The 25,105-nt window shown below is 38.8% G+C and overlaps 1 protein-coding gene across 1 annotated transcript in view; it reads left to right on the top strand.

Moving 5' to 3' along the window:
- Positions 1-25,105, top strand: part of PKD (serine/threonine-protein kinase D3) — a 310,331-nt gene that overhangs the window by 51,813 nt on the left and 233,413 nt on the right. Inside the window, exon 4 of the mRNA XM_067138812.2 lies at positions 7,495-7,626. Coding sequence (XP_066994913.1) covers positions 7,495-7,626 — 132 coding nt within the window. The remainder of the gene's footprint in view (positions 1-7,494; positions 7,627-25,105) is intronic.

A 25,105-nucleotide genomic window follows, 5' to 3' on the forward strand; every position in this document is an offset into this window, starting at 1 on the left:
ATTCAAGATATTGCAGTGTGTTGCACAATATTGTAGAGGATTATACATCATATATACAGGTAATAATAAATTATATACTATTCATTACGTGTTCTTACATTAAATAAACTCATTATTATTATTATTATTATTATTATTATTATTATTAGTATTATTATTATTATTATTATATAGCAGATGTTTCATGACATAACCTCACAAATAATACTATCATCTGTATATAATAATAAGTAATAAGAATACTAATACTAAATGGATATAAACACTTCCTAGCCATACCTCACTAGTAATAATAATAATAATATAATAACAACAACAACAATAATAATAATAATAATAATAATAATAATAATAATAATAATAATAATAATAATAATAATAATAATAATAATAATTCAAGCTCAATATTGGCATTATTTACCCATGGGTTAAAGAATATTGTTTTCAAGTTATATCAGTCTATTACACTTGCATCACATGATATTGAAGAACAGGATCAGTGCTGTATGGAATATAATAGGCAAAGGCCTATTGGGCTTAATTCCAGAGGGGGAAAAATAGGCAAATCCATGACCAGCCACCAGCTGTACACCAGAAGTGGTGAGGAAAGTGAAGGCCCTTGTCTCAGGTGGTAACCCTGCCCCCCAAAGCACTATCGCATGTAAGTTGGGGATGTCTTTTTCAACAGTTAACATCTTAATCAACAAGGACCTATAATTAGAAAAGCAGCATAAGCGCCGAGTTCGCAAGCTGTTGCCTCGTCACATTTTGGAACGTCGCACTAAAGCAAGAAAGCAGTACGGCGACTATCTGGCAGGAGACAATTGGAAAAATGTGGTGACATTGGACAAAGCATATGTGCACCTTAGTGACTGTAACAAACCCTGCTCGATTGACTATCAGCCTCGAGACAAAAAATTATCAGACATTGTTTAAAGAATGCCAGGAAAGTTTTCGAAGGGATTACATGATCATCACTGGATACTGCTACAATGGCAAGTTAACCATTCGCCGTGTTGCTAATAATGTGGGGGAGAACTCTATGTACTATAAGCAAGAGGTTTTAAAATCTGGGTACATCAAAATAAAGCATCCAGCCACACCTCTCGTTCGACTCGACTGGTCTTAGAATGGAGATGGAAGCTGGAATCCGTGCAATTCCTTTTACTGACTTTCCTGTGAAGGCACCCGATGGGTCATCCATGCATGGACTTTGTGAATTTGGACTCCTAAAAAGGGCCTTAGGAAATAAGACGTCCACGTACTATCAGTGGCCTTTGGAAAGCTTGTCAGGAGGAGTGGGATTAGATAGACAAGCTAGCTCTGAGAAAAAGTCTGCTGTGATAGAATTTACATTGTCGGGCTACAGCTAGAAATGCTGGCTTTCCAACTGAGCATGATTGTTGGTGGAGACATGGCTTTTCATAAGCTAATTACCCTTCAGATATCATCCCAAGAGATCCAGAACAACCTTCTATATGTTGTTGACTTTGCAAATTCAAATGCTTCTTTCTTTTCTTCAGTTAAATTCAGTGCTGAATACTTTTCTTTTGGATTCATAATCAATCAATCACCATTCTGGATTTAAGAAAATGCATAAATAAGCTGTTGTTAGAGCCATATTATATCTGTTTTTAAATTTTTGTGTGACATGTTTGTCCTTTGTAACTTCAAATTATATTTAAGAATGGTTCCACACATGTACTAACTTGGAAATAGTACAGTTGTTTATCTGAACAGCATTAAGGGCAATGACAGTAATTTAAGGGCTTCAAATGATTAAGCATATCTTGTAGATTCTGTTTGTATACAAACTTACAGACTTGTGTTTGCACTGCTTCATCGGAAGTTGTATGATTTTCTTTACATATTGTAACAACATTGGCCAACCTGTAAAGCAATCTACCATGGTATTTCAGTGCACTTCGTTAGGGAGAATGAGTTTTGGGGCACCAGTTTTTCTGTAACATGTATTTGCAAAGTGTTTGTTTCTGAAGTACTTCATTACATTCATAAAATGTTCTGTCATATTTGGAAACTGAACATTATTTATAAGCAGATTTAGTACATGTGCAGTATGTACAACTCTTCATCATTTTGAAGTAAGAGTCATGTTTGAAACAACAGAGTAAACATTGCTCTTAAAGTCTTCCTCACATTTTTAAATGCTCTTAACAGCTATTTCTGCCAAATAATTGGCAGTGTGAGCATTACATGATATGTTAGTAGTTCGCCCTAAATAAACATCACCTGTTTTGTTGGTAACTGTAAGGCATATTATAGATTCGACTGGCCGTCAGACCCTAGACAGACACACTTCAGTTTTTTAGAAAAAGGCAAGTTTTCTTTTCCTCTTCATAAATAGTTTTCAATAAAAACTAACTAATATCCTTTTTTTTAAAAAAAAGATCAGATGATAACTTTCAAGTCTCTTACATTTTACAAAGGTCTATCTAATATAAACAGAATTTTTGTTCTTGAACATCAACAGTTGGTATGACTGGCCCCACGCTTCTGCTATGCTTAAGCGGGTCCGTTAGGTAGGACTGGGAGGAGCGTGCTGTTATATATTTCATGCCATTTCACCAGTAAAGCTCACGATGTCGGAGCAACAATTGCACCCCACCACTGTGCAATGCATAATTATAAATTTTTTTGCTTGTGAAGGAGTTACAGCCACGGAAATTTGACAGAGATTGACTGCACAGTTCGGTGATCAAACATTGTCAAGGACGCATGTGTTTGCCTGGCATAAAAAGTTCAAGGAAGGACGAGAACTTGTGGAAAATCAGTAAACACGATCGCCGTCCTCGGACCAGCATTACAGACGAAAACAGTCGTGCGGTTAAAGACATTATTGATGATGATTGGCGATTGATTTTTTTGCATGAGTGAGAGCACAATCAATGCTGCTTACTACTGTGAGCTGTTGAACCAGGCGAGGGTTGCATATCGCCGCAATAGATGAGACCAACCGATTTGACAGGCCATCCTCTTCCACGGCCGCATACTGCAGCTCTAACTGTCTCCAAGCTACAGAAAATGCACTGGACTACACTTGATCATCCTCCTTACAGCCCAGACTTATCGCCCTGCAATTTCCACTTGTTCAGACCGCTTAAAGAAGCCCTAGGGCAACGATTCGAAGATGACGAGACTGTGGAAGACTTCGTGCACAACTGGCTGGTGACACGACCCTGTTTCTTTTATGATGAGGGCATCAAAAAGCTGCCCATTTGCTGGGACAGGTGCATTTCCAAAGCAGGAAACTATGTAGAAAAATAAATTGTAATTGCCTTGTGTTTTTCAATAAATAAATTAAAATAAAAAATAATATCCCATTTATATTTGATCCCCCCTCATATATAAAACATGGAATAGGTTTGCTTACCTGCTTCTCCCTAAGTAGATGTAGAGAATGTAGTTAATCCCAAATGTCTTGTTCCTACTTAGGTTTCTAAATGCACTGCTCAATTTTGGCCTCAGTATTGAGTCTTGTCATCTCGTCAGCATTTACAGTCTCTCTACTTTCCAGCACATTATATTCTTACCATCTACTTCTTTCCTTTCACACAACTGGTAAATATTTTCCTGTCATCTTTCTGCCTTGCCTTCTTTCCCTAAAACAGTTAGCCATTTGAGCTTCTAATATTTCTATGGGCCAAATTCATAGGCAGCACTTATACAAAAGTGCCCCTCATAAGCCCGGTTTCATTTCATATTACCTACTTAAGTTCCCCACTTATTGCTATAAGTGGACCTCCTACACACACTTAAGTGACTCACTTATGTTGCAGCAAGATGGAGGATAATGATTTTGCTGAAGCATTTCATTCACAGAATGCTTTCGGTGCACACAGTAGAGATGGAAAATCCTGTCGAAATGTAACGCGACCAACAATTTAAAGAAGGTTTCGTATTAGTAAAGTGAGAGTTATGAATATTCTTGTTCCTTTGTGTGAGAGAGTGAACATAACCTCTAGAGGACTCATTATCTCACCATTAATGAAGATTGTCCAGACATTTTATGCCACCTCTTAATTTCAGGTTGTTGTTGTTGTTGTTGTTGTTATTATTATTATTATTATTATTATTATTATTATTATTATTAGCATATTCTCCCAATAATGGAAGACGTTAAGCAAACAACTCAGTCATGCTTTCTTTGGGTTCTTCTTGTTCTTCCAATAGGCTTTCATTCTCTCTGACAAGGCTTGTTTACGTTCTTCCGACCATTTCGGTCTGCACTGTTTTTGCTTTGGTTGCTCTGATGTAACTTCCCACTTGTTGACTTTGTGTCTGAAGGTGTCTCTTTCTAAAATGTCTGTTGCACATATGTTTGCGTTTTTGAGGTCCTTTCGAAGTTCGTCCAGCCAAGGTGTTGAATTCTTAAGTGAGCTAACATAATTTAATATTCTTTTTGACAGTCGATTTTCTGGTAATCTTGTGAGGTGTCCAAAGAATTACATTCGTCTTTCCTTAATGTCAATTTCAATGTTTGAAACTTTTTCTGTTGTTTTGATTGATTGTAGCCTGTAACCATCTTGGGTATATCTTGCTCCTAGGATTTTCCTGATGATCTTCCTCTCTTGCTTTTTTATTTCTTCTAATTCTTGTTTACTGTTAAGTGACAATGTTTCACTTACGTAAAGGACTGTTGGTTTTATGACTGTGTTGTAATGCCGAATTTTTGTCTGTCTTGACATGCATTTTTTGTTGTAGATGTCTTGAACTAACCCTAATGCCTTCTTGACTTTTTGGAGACGGTTTTGCTGTGAGATCTTCTCAAGGCCTGTCGGTTCGATGAATTCTCTGAGGTATTTAAAGTACGAGACCCGGTCGATTTTACCGTATTTTGTTCTCAGGCTCGTGATATAATAATAATAATAATAATAATAATAATATTATTATTATTATTATTATTATTATCACCATCATCATTACCGGTATTTTGCTTAATTAATTGGAAACGTGTTACAAGTTGATAAGTTATCAAGCCTGTAGGCCTATGGAATAGTAAAGAACTATACTGATTTATAAGAAAATTGAACGTGTTGCACCACCACCATTTATTTTAAGGTTGATTTGTGCTAATTATATCAGGTTAGTCAACCAATCGTTTGCCAGATTATATCAGAAGTTTCTGAAATCATGGCATCGCACATCAAAACATACTATTTACATTTTATTGGGCAAGTAATTAGGCCTTGTACAACGTAACAGCTACGGAAATATTTGTCAAATCATTAAAAACGTTGTAAGGCCACATATTCTGCATTTGGATGAATATTTGTATAGGTTGGAGCACCTGGATAACTATAAACATATTATATTAAGAGGAAAATTAGACTCTGGGCATTTTCGTAGTTTGCATTGTCCACAACAAGTTTTTCCCACGTCATTCATGTTGTGATGAGAAACTGCGACAGTCTGCTTGTTCCATATTATGTGCGTGTACTTCGACACAGGTTCTTGCGGGTGCCATCTCAGCTTGCTGTTTTGTTATCCATTCTGACCAAATACAATATAGACTATCTTTTAACCTCAAAAATGTCGTGCATGGTCGCGAAATGTCCTTCGATAAACAAAACACAATAGATCACGCTATTCGGTAGCCAGAACTACACAATCCAGGAAGCATGGGCATAATATACGGCATTGCCACATCTCCAGTGAATACTTACTGTATCAATAAGTGTACTCTTTAAGTGCTGTCTATGAAATGTAAACTCATATAAGTGAATACTTATTATAAGTGATCCCTTATTATTTAAGGTTTCCACTTATACATAAGTGCTGACTATGAATTTGGACCATATCTCCTTTCTCCAAATGTTTCTTTGATTTTCCTATTTGCAGTTCTTTAGTTACTTGTACTCCATTTTTTACTTTATACTTTCACTTTTCATCAGTCAGGTGTAATATTTACTTTCCATGCATATTTTTAAATTATGTCCTGTTCGTATATCTTTTTCAATTTTCTGTGTGTGGCAAGATTTTCCAAATTCTATTCTTGCTTTTAGCTGAACATTTTTATTGTTTGCATCCGAATTAGTGGTTTTCCATCAATGTTTGAATTATATGTATGACTCCAGCATCAATTAAGAATGTTTCACTGTCTGGTGTTTTCCTTGATTTAATATTATACAGAGGGCACTAGGAAAGTTTAGCAATATGCAAAAACGGTTGGCTGGACACCGGTGTTATGTTGAGGGATGAAAAGAGGGGCGAAAACCGGTCTAGAAGACAGCAAGGCGCGACCTTCACACCAGTTGTTACCATGCAGTGCGATTTAAAGCAAGTTAAGATGTCAGTGTGGTCTAAAGGTGAATGTCGCGCGATTATCCGCTACAACTTTGCTCGTGGATTAACTGTTGACCAGTGCCTGGAGTAAATGACTCCTGTGCAGCGGAAAGACTGTCCATATCGGACAACAATTTTCCGCTGGTACAAAGAGTTCCAGAGGGGAGATTTTGGGGTTGAAGACAATCCTCGTTCTGTGTGACCGTCTGAATCAGTGACTGAGGAAAACATTGAAGGTGTGAGGAAAATGTTGCAGCAAGAGAGGCGGTTGACATATCGGCAGGTAGAAGAGACCCTCCACATCCCCGCACCAGCTATTCATTCAGTTCTACATGACCATCTCCATGTTAGAAAGGTTTGTTCCCTTTGGGTGCCCCATTCACTTTCAGAGGAACAAAGGGCACATCGAGTGAAATGTTGCCGAAAAATGCTAAAATAGTTTGAAAATGGGATTTCGCGTAATGTCAATCGTATTGTTACAGGTGACAAAACTTGGCTTTATTATTACGATGTCCCAACAAAATCCCAGAACAAGGTGTGGCTGTTTGAAGATGAGGGTACTCCCGTGACTGCGCGAAGGTCAAGGCCAGTGAAGAAAGGTGTGATTGCAGTATTCTTCACTAAATGGGGCATTCTGACTCAGGTTGTGCTAGAAACATAAAGGACAGTTACTGTGAAGTGGTACAGTGAGACTTGTGTGCCTCAGGTCATCCTGGCTTTCAAGCAGCTCCGTCCTAGGTCACGCCTCAACACTTGGCTCTTGCATCACGATGATGCTCCAGCACATCGTGCTAATGAGACAATGGATTTTCTTGTCAGATTAGGGTTGACTGTGCTTGATCACCCTCCACACAGTCCTGATCTTGCCCCATGTGACTTCGCACTCTTCCCAGAAGTGAAGATGAAGCTGAAGCTGAAAGGGTGGCGTTTTGCATCCGACGAGGAGCTTCTAGCAGCATGGGATCAAGAGTGTGAAAATGTAACCGAAGAAAGATAGCAGTGACTGGTTTCGACGTATGGAGAAGTGTATTGAGTGTGGTGGAAATTATTTTGAAAAAGACTAAAGCGTTCACTCACATTACAAAACTTTCCTAGTGCCCTTTGTATGTTGTACCCTTGGTTTATGTATTGGCATTTGTATTTGTTCATTTATTATTTCATTTCTGTAATTGAGACTGTTCTGTTGAGCAGCCCAGGTTCCTGTTGGAGAGGTTCCAGTACGCCCTCATGCCCTCGTCGTACATTCCTACAAAGCTCCTACTTTCTGTGATTTCTGTGGTGAGATGCTTTTTGGACTGGTGCGTCAAGGACTAAAATGTGAAGGTATGTTCATGCTAGATAGAACTATCTCACTGGATTTGTGTTACGTGAACTTTTCTGATCTCTACCCTTCAAAAACTGAATTAATTGCTTGCACTGAAAATTCTGTGGCTAATTGCAACTGTATTTTAATGATCCTACTTTGTTTTAGGGTTGAGTGTATGAAGCAACTGTAGTGAATTAATAATTATTTCTAAAATGGCATAGAATTTCCTCGCCCTTCATCCCTACTAGCAAGGCATTCAGGTTATTTCTCTCTCTTGATGTGTTGTGACAGCATGATCAAGCCTACTTTAATTTTGCCCTTCTTTCATCTTAGTAAATTTATAACTGTTTGGTTCTTCAGTCTGCCGAAACTAATTTTGAGTAATAAATTTATAAACTACCTAAGTAGGATATTATATATTGGACCCTTGGTTTATGTATTGACATTTGTATTTGCCAATTATACAGTAATACTGTTACTGTATGTTACTGTTACCTGGTATGAAACCAAATTGTTCCTCCTTGATACTTGTCTTTTGCTTTAGCCTTCCATCCATAATTTCCCTCCCCCCCCCCAGATCTTCATTTAATGGGTCATAAGCTTGAATCCTTTATATAATGTCTTGCACTCTCCCTTTTCTTAGGGAATTGGCACAAGAATATTTTTCCTCCATTCTTGTGGGTTTTTAATTTTTTTTATTTATTTTAAAATTGTTTTACGTCACATCAACAGATAATTCTTATGATGACGACAGGACAGGAACGAGCTAGGAGTGGGAAGGAAGCGGCTGTGGCCTTAATTAAGGTACAGCCCCGGCATTTGCTTGGTGTGAAAATCGGAAACTACGGAAAACCATCTTCAGGGCTGCCGACAGTGGGGTTCGAACCCACTATCTCCCGAATACTGGATACTGGCCGCACTTAAGCGACTGCCACAGCTTCCTCGAGAATTCCTATAGAATATTGATATCATCTTCACTCAGACTTTTCCGTTTTTCCATGAGGATATGGGCTGCACGTAAGGCATTTACATAGGAATACATACCACTCCTTTTGTTGCAGTAATTCCCACCATTCCCTAATTCACCTCCCCCTTTTCTTGCAGGACAAAACATGAAAACACAGGGCTCTCCCATGTAAAATTTCCGTCTGACTGCCAGGCAAGAGAAACATTTTGTTTCATATATATCCTCAAGGCTCATGTGAGTGAAAATATAATATAAGGCTTCTAAGGCATTGCAAAGACACTGGTTTTGTAGTCATTTCTAGCTGCCTCTGGAGATTGATTTGCTCAGATCCACTAGGAGTACAGCAGAAATAATATTCAGGAAACCAACACTATTATTACATAAACCAGCTACAACTAACACAGTACTACACTGAATATCATAAGAGCGACTGAGAGCAGTTCAACCCATGTGGCAATAGCATCTTTAAATGTGGCATCTCTGTTATCATTGCCATAGTAACAGACCATTTTCAAGCAGCGTTAGCCAACTTTTTCTCGCCGGTTGTGCTAAACGTCAGATTTCAACCCTGTGGGCCCAACTATAGAATATTTTGTAACGCGGTAAGGGTTGGCATTTGTGAATTACGAATTGGGGGTTATTTCAAAATCACGTAATTCGGAATCAGATTTTTGCGTCCCAACGACTTCGAATTAACAAGGTTTTACTGTATTGCAAAACTAACATCCGAGTTCGCCGGTGTGTCTGTTTCAAGTGCTTGCATTGCAGAAGAAGAATTATCCACTACCGGTCGTGTTAATATCAGAGTAAAAAGAGACCACGTGTGAAAAGTCTGTTAGACGTGGGGTGTGACAAATTTGTAAGTAATTTAGGAAAGGATTGTAGTGATGTAAGAAACAACGAATCTTCCGATCTACAGGGAATCGAAATTATTGCAAGTTCAGATTATTGAATTACCTGTCATGTAAGTAGGCCTACTGGATAATTTTCATGGCAAATATATCTTTTATAGCAGTGATGATGTATTTTCATCATCTCAAATATGTTCAAGCAAAGCACTTATACCTGTAAATTTACACGTTCATATTTGCGTAAAGAGCACGTGGACCTCGTGGAGTGATATGAAATTTGTTTTGCGTATTTACTCTTTTGGTGGAAGGAATTTTAGTTCATTTCTTTTTTTTTCTTTTTTTTTCTTTTTTTTCACCATTTCAAAGTGATCCTTCCTAAAATTAGGGTGGGAGGATTATTTGCATAAATACGGTAATATTATTGAGTGTGCATCAAGAAACAAATGGAGAAATAAACTGTTAAACACTTTTAATAACTGGATGTACCTAAATATAAACTTGTCATTTATGAAAGAAGAATAACTGAGCTACAGAATTTCTCTTTCTTGGGGTAGCATTGTAGTAGGATGCTGAGTACCACTGCCTTAATCAGTATATGGAAAATCCTTCTTGTACACTTGGGGATGCAGAAAAATTGTAAATCAAGGGAAATGGGTTTTACATACCTACTAGTACCTAAAATTACCTGGAATCGCTAATTTAGCACTGTTGAAAGTAAAGTGTTAAGCAGATTATTAAGAGTAATAAGCCTTTTAGTTATGAAACCATTTAAAAAAAAACATAAGTTTTATACTGAACCAAATTAGCCTTGTATAAATGGAAAATTAGAAAAAAAAAAAAAAAAAAAAAGTAAACCCAGAACCAACATAATCTAATGAAAATAACACATGGGAAAAATGAAGCCAATAACCACTTGATTCCTAGGGCAAAGAAGTTGTCATAAATACATTTTGACGTAACCACAAAGATGCACACAAAATGCTGTCAACTTGCGTACATGGATGTATTTACAATTATTTACAAATTAAACACACAAACCTTAATCACTGCCATCACAACAAAACACTTCACTCCAAAAACAACAAAAAAACCATCATTCTGCATCCTGGAGATAATGGGTTCGAATCCCACTATTTGCAGCCCTGAAGATTGTTTTCCGTGGTGTCCCATTTTCACACCAGGCAAATGCTGGGGCTGTACCTTAATTAAGGCCATAGCCGCTTTCTTCCAACTCCTAGGCCTTCCCTATCCCATCATTGTCATAAGACCTATCTATGTCAGTGCGATGTAAAGCCACTAGAAAAAAAAAGAAGAAAAAACAACCCCTCCACCATTTTTAACAGCTGCCTATCACTAAGCACATGGAGGCTACAACCTTGAAACAGTTGACTGCTGACTGCTTACATTAGCATGTCGGCCTTAAACACAACACAACTCCTGTTAAACAATAACTCCTTTTCACCATCGAGACTGTCTCTTGTCCGCCTCTGTGGTGTAGTGGTTAGCGTGATTAGCTGCCACCCCCGGAGGCCCGGGTTCGATTCCCGGCTCTGCCACGAAATTTGAAAAGTGGTACGAGGGCTGGAATGGGGTCCACTCAGCCTCGGGAGGTCAACTGAGTAGAGGTGGATTCGATTCCCACCTCAGCCATCCTGGAAGTGGTTTTCCGTGGTTTCCCACTTCTCCTCCAGGCGAATGCCGGGATGGTACCTAACTTACGGCCACGGCCGCTTCCTTCCCTCTTCCTTGCCTATCCCTTCCAATCTTCCCATCCCTTCACAAGGCCCCTGTTCAGCATAGCAGGTGAGACCGCCTGGGCGAGGTACTGGTCATACTCCCCAGTTGTATCCCCCGACCAAGAGTCTGAAGCTCCAGGACACTGCCCTTGAGGCGGTAGAGGTGGGATCCCTCGCTAAGTCCGAGGGAAAAACCGAACCTGGAGGGTAAACAGATGATGATGATGATGACTGTCTCTTTATATAGGTTGCCTGGCCGGGCTTCTAGAAGGATATATCATAACATATCTTCTAGTAATTTCTAGAGTGCCTAAAGCTTGGAGATAATGTAAAGAATATTCTATGTAGTTCTCGTCTTACCTAGTGATATTCTGGATATTACAATGTGTTGCATAATGGATTACACATCATATATACAGGTAATAATAAATTATATGCTATTAATTTCAGGTTCCTACATTAACTAAACTCATATAAATATATGTACACAGCACGTTTCATGACATGACCTCACAAATAATGTGATCGTAAATAATACTGCTACTAATACATGGATGTACATCACAAGTCCTAATAATAATAATAATAATAATAATAATAATAATAATAATAATGGTTCGATCTCGATACTTGCATTATTTACCCATGGGATAAAGGATATTGTTTTCATGTTACATCCTGCGTTAATATCCCCCCTATAACTTGAAACAATTCCCAGAGTCTACCACACTCGTCGAGTTTGCCTTGGGCGTAGATTTTATCTTCTTTCTTCCTCGACGTCGCTGGATGTGTTATCCTCCTCTTGACCTGATTGTGCCCTGTCTGGGGTCGAGGTTGCCTCACTGCCAGCCTCTTCCTCATAGATAGTCGATGCATTCTCCTCATGGCTAGACTGAGCTGTGTCATTAGTAACCTCTCCTCCAGCTGGACCCTTGGCAGGACCGGCTTACTCTGTATGTGTAGCGGTTGGGTGACTCGCCACAACTCCTATGCATGGGCTTTGACAGGAGGTTTGGTCTTTAGTAAGTAGACCCCATGGCCCAGCTGTTTATCCACCTCGATGGGACCAACCCACTTAGGTGCAATACCTGCGTGAAACCTTCCAATCTTATTGCTGACTGGTTACGTCGCAGTACTTGTTGGCCTGATAGGAAGATCTGGGTCTTTTCGACATCTTGAGCCTTGGCCTGGATAAGGGATCTCTTCTCAGCCAAAGCTTGCTTCTCCTTGATGTCCTGCTGCTGCTGCTGCTCTGCCAGGGAACCAACTACATCATCTTGACCAGACGTGGGTGGTGGACTAATCTTCCAATCCCCAGTGCCGTATAGCTGTCGACCAAGGAACAGCTCCGCGGGGAATAGCCGATGACACGGTTGATGGGTCGACGCAGGGCAAAGAGTGACTGCGGTATCTGACGGTCCCACAGTCGATGTTCTTTGTCTATTAGTTGGACCTGTAGCATCCGTTTTAGTTCCTGGTTCCGCTAGATTGGCCCTTGCGTTGTAGATAGGGGTGGTCCAGTGCTCCACACCCCATTCTGTCATCATTTGCTGCTGCTTCCTTGATGTGAACTGACTCCCATTGCCTGACAGAATGCACCGTGGATAACCATAGCAGCTGAATACCTCATCTTGTAGAAGGCTGGTGATGCGTCCCGTCATGGCTTCTGGTATCGGAAAGGCCTCAGTCCATCTTGTGAAGAGGTCGGTGATTACTAGGAGTCCTGTTTTACCCTGTGGTGTTCTGGGGTAAGGACCCATCAAGTCCAGGGCTATGACCTCCCACAGGCGTTGCGGCCGTCTTCCTCGTTGACTGGAATCTGCCTTCCTGTTGCTCGCCTTGGTGCAAGCACAGATGTAGCACCCCTTCACATTGTCCAGGATGTCTTTCCTCATGTTGACCCAGAAGAATCTTCGTTGGATAGACTGGTAGTTCTCTTGACCTCCTGGATGTCCGGTTTCAGTGCTGTCGTGGAACTTCTCGACGATGTCCATCTTGTGTTGACTAGGGATCACCACTACTGCCGGCGCATCAGAGAGGTGCGATCTGAACATTAAGAGTCATCCATCAACCCAGAAGTTATTGTAGCACATCTTGAATTCCCTCGGGATGTGTCGACTATCGGTGTTCTGTCTCCTAGTCCACTGCGTCGTCCTACAGGGCTTGTCTTGTTCTTGCCACTGTTTGATTACTCCCAGATCAAGTTCCTTCTTGATGGTCATAAGGACAGGTTCCTTAGGCTCACTCTGGTGTTTTCGTGGGAACTTCCTCTCCATAATGGTGCTCCTAGCTTCAGGTTCAATTGCCGGGTGTCAAGACAAACTGTCTGCTCCTATGTTCGTCAGTCCTGGGACATGACTTGCATCAAAATTAAATTCTGTGATTAACAGAGCCCATCGCATCAATTTAGATTTTGAGCCAGAGACCGAATTCAATAATTTGAGAGCGGTGTTATCGGTGTAGAGCTGGAATTTCCTTCCCTCCAAGCAGCCTCCGAATTTGTCCATGGCCCACACTACGGCTAAGGCTTCCTTCTCGGCAGTGCAATAGCGTTGTTCAGTGGGAGATAGTTTTTTGCTGACATACTCGATGATGTCCCTTCCGCCGTCACTCCTCTGCTGGTATAACACTGCTCCTAGGCCGGAGTCGCTGGCGTCTATTGGCAAGCACATCTTCTTTTGAGGGTCAGGATGGGCTAGACCAGGAACGTTGCATATCGCAGCCTTAATGTCTTGGAATGCTGCCTCTCCTTGTTGGTCCATTGGAATGGGCGGTTGTTGTGGAGTAGTCATAAAAGAAAGAAAAGTTCCACGTAATCAATACTTATTTATTATCACATGTGTAATAGGACCGGTTTCGACCTCTTACAAGGTCATCCTCAGCTGCATTAGAATCTTATGTTTGCATTTTTGTATTATGCCTCAATCTTGAAAGTTTTATGACATACTATGAAATTTAACAACATTATGTTGATTACACTTTTGCTAAGAGTTCTAATGTTACAACATAGCTAAAATTATAACATGTTAAATACTCTTATTACATAATATAATGACCCAATGTACACATATAATTATAATAAATTGAGTTCGTCTTTTTCTAATGCGTAATGAGTATGTAAGAAATGTTTACCATAGGCATTTGCCTATTCAGTTAAAATAAGCTCCATTCTTATGAATGTTTAGTCATGTATGAGGCTAGCTTTGTTGATATTTGTGAAGTGATTAATGTTTTAGCAGTAAAATACGCTAAGCAAATGGAATTATATGCTGATAGTTCAATAAAACATATTATATATCTACATTCAAATATTAGCAAACATGGTTAAACGTGCTTGAATGCATTTTTTGAAAGTCTAAAACAGCTGATAAGAATAAATCTTGCGTTGTTTTGCAGTACGTATTACATTGAAATGATGTGAAATTTGCCCATTATACAAACATATAAACCCATTAAAATATTAAACATTGTAGGATATGTTTTGACGCAAATGTCTGTTTGTAGTCTAAATTAATAAGTGACAGCACATTCTTATGTTGTTTTAAAAAATAGATTGATGAACATGCGAGTTACAAGCCTGAATTTGTATAAGCTTAGCCGATACACTTTATGTATAACTCCACCACTTTATCTTTCTAATTTTGTTTTTGTGACTTGAACATAATCCTGGCTTGTTTGACATGGTTGATGTTCTGGAAATTGTTCAATTTGAATGACAAAGTTGTAATTATTGGTGGCTCTTTCCTTTCTTATGATGTTGGTGTTGGTAAATATTGTTGTGGAGTGGTTGAGATGTATGCTGCTTGGCTGTCTTGTCACGTTTCTTTTATGACATTTGGTGGCTATCAATACAGAACAAAAATGAAATTTATAAATCAGGATGTTGTGGAGTAGATCGGTGAGTGGTATTGCTGGATCCATTAAAGACCTACACGGCAACATTCAGTTGTGTATTTTTTATTACTTCTTAAACAAAAGTATGAAGACCGTGGCCCCACTTCGTAAACAACGAGATTAATGGATCCAGCAACTACATCACCTACACAGTGCCATGCTACAGTTTAATATCACAAGTTTTCAATAAGAAAGTTTCAGTGTCATCTTAATTAAGCTACTAAAGGTCCATTTTAACCTTTTCTTCAAAATCTAAATCGAGTTGCTTTTAACCAAATTTCACTCGCACAATGATACTGAAACTCAAGATTCAACTTTAGCCATAGACCTTCTTATTATTATGTGGATATGGACTAGTTGTCTATTTTATAAATATTTTAAATCACCAGTGTAATATCATACCAACATTATTTATTTCTTCGCAGACATGTTAAACAAGCTTTAACTGTGAATTATCAATTAAGAACTCATAACAATTTCACATTGTATAATACTCATTCTTAATGTTATATTTTGACCAAAACAGTCAGGATCCTGATTTTTATCTTTTAGGTATGAGTGTAAAAAGACTGGTGATGCCCTTATAACGGGCGAAACATGTCCCTTCAAATTTTAGTATAATAAGATGTAAATCCTTACCTTAGGAACTCAATTGTATTTAATAGCTTGATCCGAATAAATTTTAGTAATATTTTTTAAACTCGTGTACATTTCAATACGGACCAGACATGAAATTTCAAAATTTCCCTCGACGGTAGAAATTCTCCCTTCAACCTGTTGCTTTATGACGGAAACCTGGATTTCCACCTCCTCTTTGATGTTTGAGATGTTCCCTTCCAGCTGGCTTACCCTACTATCGATCTGTTCAACCTGTCCCAGTTTTGACCTGATGTCCGATATCAGCTGCATTAACAGTAGATTTAAAATGTTAAGGGTCCACCTTTTCAATACAATGACAATTTATTGATGTGAGTTAGATCACATGTTGTTTATACAAGGTTGGTACTAGTTTCGATGCTCATTGCGCGTCATCATCAGCCAATGGATCAATTGGGCACATCATAACTTATTTAAAGAAACAAAACAATATAAAACATATGACAGCACCTACAATGAAAAATGTAAAGGGTAACAAGGTAAAATTGTGGTACAAGGTGATAAGAGTGTGGTGCGTCTGACCAAAGGTAAAATTCTATAAAATCTGAGAAGGTAACTCAGTTGTTTAGTCTTAATACACAAGAAAATAGTGCAGCTTGAGGCGTGTAGATCAAAAGGTGTATCTTTAGTCTTGTTGAAAAGAAACTGCGAAATGTGTTACCCGTGGGAAGAATAAATCTTGTTCTCATAATCTGTGGTATTCAACAGGCTTAACTCAGGTGGTTTCGATGCAAACAATGTGGTCGTGTGAAGTTCTTAATTTGAACCAATGTTATGATTCCCAGTTTGATATGGAATCGTGGAGACCTGATGAAAAGATTGAAAGCCAAATTAGGTGTGATAAAACATACATAGACGAAGAGAAAGTCAAGTGAAAAGAGGCAAACTTACCTTGAGCAGCGTGTTTGCGTACTTGTTGAAAGGAGTGGAGCTAGGCTACTGAAGAGTGCAATAATAGAGGCCGAGAAATCTTGGGGAATGGAGAGCGGGGGTAGGAAAAGTATGAGAACAAGATTTATTCTTCTCACGGATAACACATGTTTTGCAGTTTCTTTTTAACAAGACTAAAGATACACTTTTTGATCTATACGCCTCAAGCTGGACTATTTTCTTGTGGATCAAGACTTAACAACTTAGTTACCTTCTCAGATTTGATAAAAGTTTACTTTATGGTCAATCAATCAATCAATACTGATCTGCATTTAGGGCAGTCACCCAGGTGGCAGATTCCCTATCTGTTGCTTTCCTAGCCTTTTCTGAAATGATTTCAAAGAAATTGGAAATTTATTGAACATCTCCCTTGGTAAGTTATTCCAATCCCTAACTCCCCTTCCTATAAATGAATATTTGCCCCAGTTTGTCCTCTTGAATTCCAACTTTATCTTCATATTGTGATCTTTCCTACTTTTATAAACGAAATTCAAACTTATTCGTCTACTAATGTCATTCCACGCCATCTCTCCGCTGACAGCTCGGAACATACCACTTAATCGAGCAGCTCTTCTTCTTTCTCTCAATTCTTCCCAACCCAAACATTGCAACATTTTTGTAACGCTACTCTTTTGTCGGAAATCACCCAGAACAAATCGAGCTGCTTTTCTTTGGATTTTTTCCAGTTCTTGAATCAGGTAATCCTGGTGAGGGTCCCATACACTGGAACCATACTCTAGTTGGGGTCTTACCAGAGACTTATATGCCCTCTCCTTTACATCCTTACTACAACCCCTAAACACCCTCATAACCATGTGCAGAGATCTGTCTGTACCCTTTATTTACAATCCCATTTATGTGATTACTCCAATGAAGATCTTTCCTTATATTAACACCTAGATACTTATAATAATCCCCAAAAGGAACTTTCACCCCATCAACGCAGTAATTAAAACTGAGAGGACTTTTCCTATTTGTGAAACTCACAACCTGACTTTTAACCCCGTTTATCAACATACCATTGCCTGCTGTCCATCTCACAACATTTTCGAGATCACGTTGCAGTTGCTCACAATCTTGTAACTTATTTATCACTCTATAGAGAATAACATCGTCCACAAAAAGCCTTACCTCCGATTCCACTCCTTTACTCATATCATTTATATATATAAGAAAACATAAAGGTCCGATAACACTGCCCTTAGGAACTCCCCTCTCAACTATTACAGGGTCAGACAAAACTTCACCTACTCTAACTCTCTGAGATCTATTTTCTAGAAATATAGCAACCCATTCAGTCACTCTTTTGTCTAGCCCAATTGCACTCATTTTTGCCAGTAGTCTCCCATGATCCACCCTATCAAATGCTTCAGACAGGTCAATCGCGATACAGTCCATTTGACCTCCAGAATCCAAGATATCTGCTATATCTTGCTGGAATCCTACAAGTTGAGCTTCAGTGGAATAATCTTTCCTAAAACCGAATTGCCTTCCATCGAACCAGTTATTAATTTCACAAACATGTCTAATATAATCAGAAAGAATGCCTTCCCAAAGCTTACATACAATGCATGTCAAACTTACTGGCCTGTAATTTTCAGCTTTATGTCTATCACCCTTTCCTTTATACACAGGGGCTACTATAGCAACTCTCCATTCATCTGGTATAGCTCCTCCGACCAAACAATAATCAAATAAGTACTTCAGATATGGTACTATATCCCAACCCATTGTCTTTAGTATATCCCCAGAAATCTGATCAATCTGATCTGGTCAGACGGCACCATACTCTCATCATCTTGTACCACAGTATTTTAACTTGTTACCATTTAACATTGGTCACTGTGTTGCAGTCATGTGTTTTATATTGTTCTTTGATTAGTTGTGATTGCTCAATTGATTTATTGACTGTGATGACGCACAATGAGCGTCGAAACTAGTACCAACCTTGTATAAACGACATTTGATCTAATTCACGTCAATAAATTGTCATTGTATTGAAAATTGATCCTTAACATCTTCAATTTACTGTAATCCCAGTTCAATATGGAACATAATGAAGTTTCTAACTTTTAATCAGCTGTGTTAATCAATTGGTGACGTCGCTAATTTGGGATGAATTTTGTCATCTGCAGTTGAAATTTTCGATTCTAGGCCCTGTTCTACATTGTAAACCTGTGTATACACTTGTGCTATTTATCTGGTTAAAACTTTATTAGCTTAAGAAATTTCGTCTGAAATTTTGTCATTTACTTTCAAATTTTTTTTCTGCAACTTTGTTGTTCTGTTCCGTTAAGGGAGAATTAACTCGTGAATGAACGTCTGAGATTTTGTCATTAAGTACTACATCATGGTCATTAAGTTAGAACACATTTGGAAATATTAAACTTATCTTCCGATGTTTTGCATCGACTATCTGCGAGGAAGAGGCTAGCAGCGGAGAAACCCCAACACGGCACGATCCGATCAAGAGGAGGAGAACACATCCAGCGACGTTGAGGAAGAAAGAAGATACAATCTACGCCCAAGACGAAGTCTAAGAGTGTGGTTGACTCTGGGAATTGTTTCAAGTTATGGGGGGATATTGATGCAGGTGTATAAACTGATATAACTTGAAAACAATATCCCTTAACCCATGGGTAAATAATGCAAGTATCGAGCTGGAATTATTATTATTATTATTATTATATATATATATATATAATTCGCTGGGGCCATCAAGGGCCACGTTAAGTCTTGTTGCATTTGACACTGAACTTGGCCTTCTTTAGAGCCCAAATTTCCCTCATTCTTTGTGAGTGGTCCTGCTTACGCTCCTCTGTCCAAGGGGCACCGTGTCTTCTCTTCGGTTGCTCGTCTCAGTTTAGCCCGTTCGTCAATATTTTCTTGTGGAAGAGATCTCTGTTAAGGGCGCCTTCAGCTGAGATATGTAGCATTTGCAGGTCTTCTTTGGTATTTCTAAACCAGGGAATTGTGGTTTTGGGGTTTGAATAAAAAAAAATGAAAGATTTCTTTAGTTAACTTTCTTCCGTCCATTCTTTTCAGATGACCGTAAAATCGTGCCCATCTTTTTCTGATTGTGCCGGTAATTTTCTCTATTTTGCTGTAGACTTCCTTGTTGGATCTCTTTTGATCGATTCCATTTCTGTACTTTGATCCCAAGATTCCTCTCACAATTTTGCGTTCTCTTTTCTCCAGTTCTTCAAGGAGTCCTTTGTTGGCATTTAGAGACAGGGTTTTGGCTGCATATAGAACTACTGGCTTCAGAACTGTTTCATAGTGACGTATCTTGGTGTTTTGGGAAAGGCATTTTTTGTTGTAGATTGTGCGGGATGTTTGGTAGGCTATTTCCAGTTTGCGTACTCGCTCCTGAAGTGTTTCTTTGTCCAGTCCATTTTTCATGACGATCTCACCCAGGTATTTGAATTTGTCTACTCGGGTGATGTCCCTGTATTTTGTATGGAGTTTTGGTGGAGCCTTTTTGATGTTAGTCATTACTTCTGTTTTCTCAAACGATATCTGCAAACCAGTTTGTTCGGCAATTTCCTTTAAAATTTCAACTTGAGCTCTAGCAGTTTCTATGTCGTTTGAGAGAACAGCAATATCATCGGCAAATGCTAAGCAGTCTGTTGCGATCCCGTTGGATTTTGTTCCTATTCTCAATGGACTGTAGTTGGTTTCCTGTAATCTCACTCGCCAGGTTCTGATGATCTTTTCAAGAACACAGTTGAAGAGAATCGGGGATAGCCCATCACATTATTATTATTATTATTATTATTATTATTATTATTATTATTATTATTATTATTATTATTATTATTAGGACATGTGATGTACTTCCATGTTTTAGTATCAGTATTATTTACGATCACATTATTTGTTATGGAACATGTCATGAAACGTGCTGTACATATATTTTTGAGTTTAGTTAATGTAAGAAATTGTAATTAATAGTATATAATTTATTATTATCTGTATATAAGATTTGTAATCCATTAGGCAATACATTGTAATATTCAGAATATGGCGAGTTGGCTGCAGTTAGGAGTGTGCAGCTGTGAGCTTGCATCCGGGAGATAGTGGGTTCGAACCCCACTGTTGGCAGCCCTGAAGATGGTTTTCAGTGGTTTCCCATTTTCACACCTGGCAAATGCTAGGGCTGTACCTTAATTAAAGCCACAGCCACTTCCCTCCCATTCCTTGGCCTTTCCTGTCCCATCATCGCCATAAGACCTATCTGTGTCGGTGGGACATAAAGCAAAAACAAAAAATCCAGAATATCATTAGGTAAGATGTGAACTATGTGGAATATTCTGTACATTATTTCCAGGCTTTAGGCACTCTAGAAATTACTAGAAGATATGTTATGACATATCCTTCCAGAAGCCTAGCCAGGCAACATACATAAAGAGACGGTCTCAGTGGTGAAAAGGAGTTATTGTTTAACAGGAGTTGTGTTGTGTTTAAGGTTGACAGGCTAATGTCGTGAAACATGTGCTGTGTACATATATTTATATGAGTTTAGTTAATGTAGGAACCTGTAATTAATAGTACCCAATAATTTATTGTTACCTGTTTATATGATGTGAACTCCATTATGCAACACATTGTAATATCTAGAATATCACTAGGTAAGACGAGAACTATGTAGAATATTCTTTACATCATCTCTAGGCTTTAGGCAGTCTAGAAATTACTAGAAGATATGTTATGACATATCCTTTTAGAAGCCTGGCCAGGCAATCTATATAACAGTCTCGATGGTGAAAAGGAGTTATTGTTTAATAGGAGTTGTTGTGTTTAAGGCTCACATGCTAATGTAAGCAGTCAGCAGTGAACTGTTTCAAGGTTGTAGTCTCCATATGCTTGGCGTTAGGCAGTTGTTAAAAATGGTGGTTTGTTGATGTTTTTGGAGTGAAGAGTTTTGTTGTGACGGCAGTTATTAAGGTTATGTGTATTTAATTTCTAAATAATTGTAAATAAATCCGTGTATGCAAGTTGACAGCATTTTGTGTGCGTCTTTGTGGTTACATCAATTTAACTTACAGTATATACACGGTAATATGAAACACACCAATCATCAAATAAACCTTCACAGTAAAAATCAACAGAATGTCTGCAGGGGATTACAAAACATATACAACAATACTAAGTTACTATTGTCACCGTGAAACCATTCTGTGCCAGTATGGCATTATTTACAAGGGAATACAGAAGATGAAGAAGAATCGTCGATTAAAGTTTAATAAATATCACAATAATCAGCAGATTCCAAACAAACAGTCTGGAGGACGAATTGTTGAAGAGAACCACACACATTCACTCCCTATTAGCAATGAAAGAAATCCAGCACACACTTTTATGCCTTCAAAAATAATTCAGATATTTTACATTGTTTGCACTTCTTTTGTCATATTTTTAAAACTTGTTTTTCAAGTTCATAAAGGAGAATAAATGTAACACCACCATCTGTTGTTGAGAGGTACTTTCTTAGTGTTTTCAGAGTGGAAGAAGCATCTTCTGTTGAAGGAACTCTGTCTCTTACTTCTCCGCCTTTGGAATCAGTATTGTGATCTTTGTGCATATGGTTCTTGACAATGTACTCAATGTCATGTTATTCTGCAGTGACCATATTTTCATCAACCTTGAAGTTTCGGCTTGGAATCGTTCCTGGTCAGTATTCTGTACCATTGCTTCAAGGCATTCCTCATGGCAGAAGCCTGCTTTCTTGTGAAGCAGCTGGGTATAGCTGCAGGTGCAGAGCAATAAAACTGAAACCTTCATATCTGCAGGCTCCTTTCCTCTCTCCATTACTCTTAGAGCTTTCCTAACTATATATTTCCAGTAGAAGTTGGTAAAGACATGAATGATCCCCAAATCTAGGGGTTTGCAGTTTGATTGTGCAGTTGGGTTGAAAGAAAACAAGTCTGCATTTCACAGCGTCAAGTTGTGAGGATGAGGTGGGTGTTGGTTGATTACAAAGGCAATCTACCTATTTTATGGGACCATTTTTGCATCAATGACATACATCCTTTGCTTGAACAGTGAAGTTGTCATCCATGCCTTTTGATTGGCATCAAAAGTAGTTGGCAAAATCTTGATGTCGGAGATGCATCAAGATTTCTTTGATTTTCCATTCCATAAAGGGGGTAAGGTTTCTCAGAACTATCCGCTTCCTTCCCAGGAAGACAGTGTTTCACTTTTTACTGTGCTTCCCACCATGACAGGCTTGCCCTTTGTAAGTGAGAGTCCAGTTTGGTAGGAGGCTATAGAACAGACTTGTTTTGTCCACATTGAAAATGTTGCAAGTTTCATAAGCTATTGGCAGCCTTGACTCTTTCTAGGTCTGAACAGTTTCTTCACTTACACTATTCTATTCCCCAAATATAACCTTGAACAAAAAAAATTGTACCATTTTTTAAAAATTGGTCTCTCCAGCTGTTTGAGGCTGTGAGGTCTTCAATCCCATGCATGTTTGCCATTTTAAGAGCCTTTTCTCCAAGCATTATGCCACTGATTGGAACATTTGCCGCTCGTACCAAAGAAAACCGTTCATGCATAGTTTTTTGTAGTTTACCCTATTTCAAATATTTGTTGTATTTTGTCTTCACAGGATATGAAGATGCCAAGTTCCTTCACAAGTGCAATTCATGTTCCTTGAAACATATCCACTTTCTCCAAAATACGTATCTTTTGGTCAGTTGAAAAGTACTTTCTTTCTCGTTTCTCCAGAACTTGGAATGACCGATCACTCTATAACTGTTAGGTATTCCATTCTGTTGAAACTACACTGAGAGGCATGAAGAACGTAACACTTCGATTTCTTTCAAAACTGAAATTTATTTTAAATTTATGACGCTTTTATGACACTAATCTACTATCTTATGATAGAATATTATGGAACGGTCCCATCTAAGAGTCTAACATGGAAAGAAAAGACTAATATAAACAAATTGAACAAATTAAGCCAGAGATGCACATTTCAAGCAAATATTGAGTATGCTCGTAAATGTAATGCACTTCTGGTTTGATGTTATACACTTCACAGACCTTGGAGACGATCTCGGGGACCTCTGTTCGAATCTTCAAAAGCATGTACTGCCACCTCTCGCACCAATGACAGCATTCAACCTTTCAGGCAATGTTCTGTTGAGGAATCATCTCCCATTCTTTCAGGAGGGCATTCCGTAGGTCCTGTAGGGTCTCTGGATAGTGCTGATGGGCTTTTCTCCCCAGCTGGTCCCAAACATGCTCAATAGGATTCAACTAAGTGCTTCGAGCAGGCCAAGCCATAGCACGAATCCCTGTTTCATCCAGGAACTCTTGCACAATTTTCACAATATGTGGGTGTGCATTGTCAGGCATTAGTGTAAAATCATCACCAATAAATTGAGTGAAAGGCACAACATGCTCCAGAAGGATTTTCTCCACATACCGATGTGCAGACCAAATCCGTCCGTGCAGCTGTATTGATTCCTGCCCACACCATCACAGCATCACCCTGAAAAGGCATCCTGAATGAGAATGTGTAATATCCCCTGGCTTATCTCTCTTCCGTCAGGTGATTGGAGGCCAAATCGTGACTCATCAGTGAACAACACTTGATCCCATTGTTGTACTGTCCAGTCAAGATGTTCCCTTGCGAAACGTAGTTGAGCTGTGCGATGCCCTCGGGTGAGTTCTGGACGTGTAGCAGGTCTTTTGGACTTTAGATTGGCTTCTTCCAGTCTTCTTCGAATGGTTCTCTCACTAACATTGACCCCTCGAACTTGGTGGAGTCAATTTTGTGCTTAAATGGTGGTGGTGTGATGGTTGTGGAGAACTTGAAGTTGTAAGAAGTGGTCATCTCTCTCTGATGTTGCTCTTCTCGGGCCTGATCTTGGTCTCCTTGCAAAGTCTCCAGTTTCCTTGTACCTTCGTACGGTTCTGGAAATCGTGGAAGGTGTAGTCCTCAACACTTCTGCAACGTAATGCATGCTGCGACCATCTTGTACTAAGCAACTGCTTTTGCGGCTTGTTTAGGGCTTAATAACATGTTTACTCCAGAAAGCTGATTAAGTCAATCACAGAAAGATCGTACAAGCACGTGTGATTGAAATTAAAGGTACAACAATGAGCGCTACAAGAGCTGGATAACATTATTGGCTCTCATCCAGCGATGTGTTTTCCAGGTTGCCCTGGTAAAAGCAATTGACGCTAGTGCAATAAACAAACAACACTTCATTGTTTGCTTGCAAAGCAATGCCAGTAACATAGCCCTACCCCATCTTAAAAAATTGCTTGAAGTGCTTCACTTTGATTAAATAGATAATTACATAATAATTACACATCATTTATTGGGTGGTGCGTTTTTCGTGCCGCCCAGTGTAATTCAGGATGTCATTTATAAAATACCTGAAAAAAGAAAACATTTAATTAGAGATTGTACTTGAAACAAAATAAAAGAAAGGAACAAGGTGAA

Source organism: Anabrus simplex, chromosome 1 (assembly GCF_040414725.1).
Source record: "Anabrus simplex isolate iqAnaSimp1 chromosome 1, ASM4041472v1, whole genome shotgun sequence".
Classification (NCBI taxonomy): domain Eukaryota; kingdom Metazoa; phylum Arthropoda; class Insecta; order Orthoptera; family Tettigoniidae; genus Anabrus; species Anabrus simplex.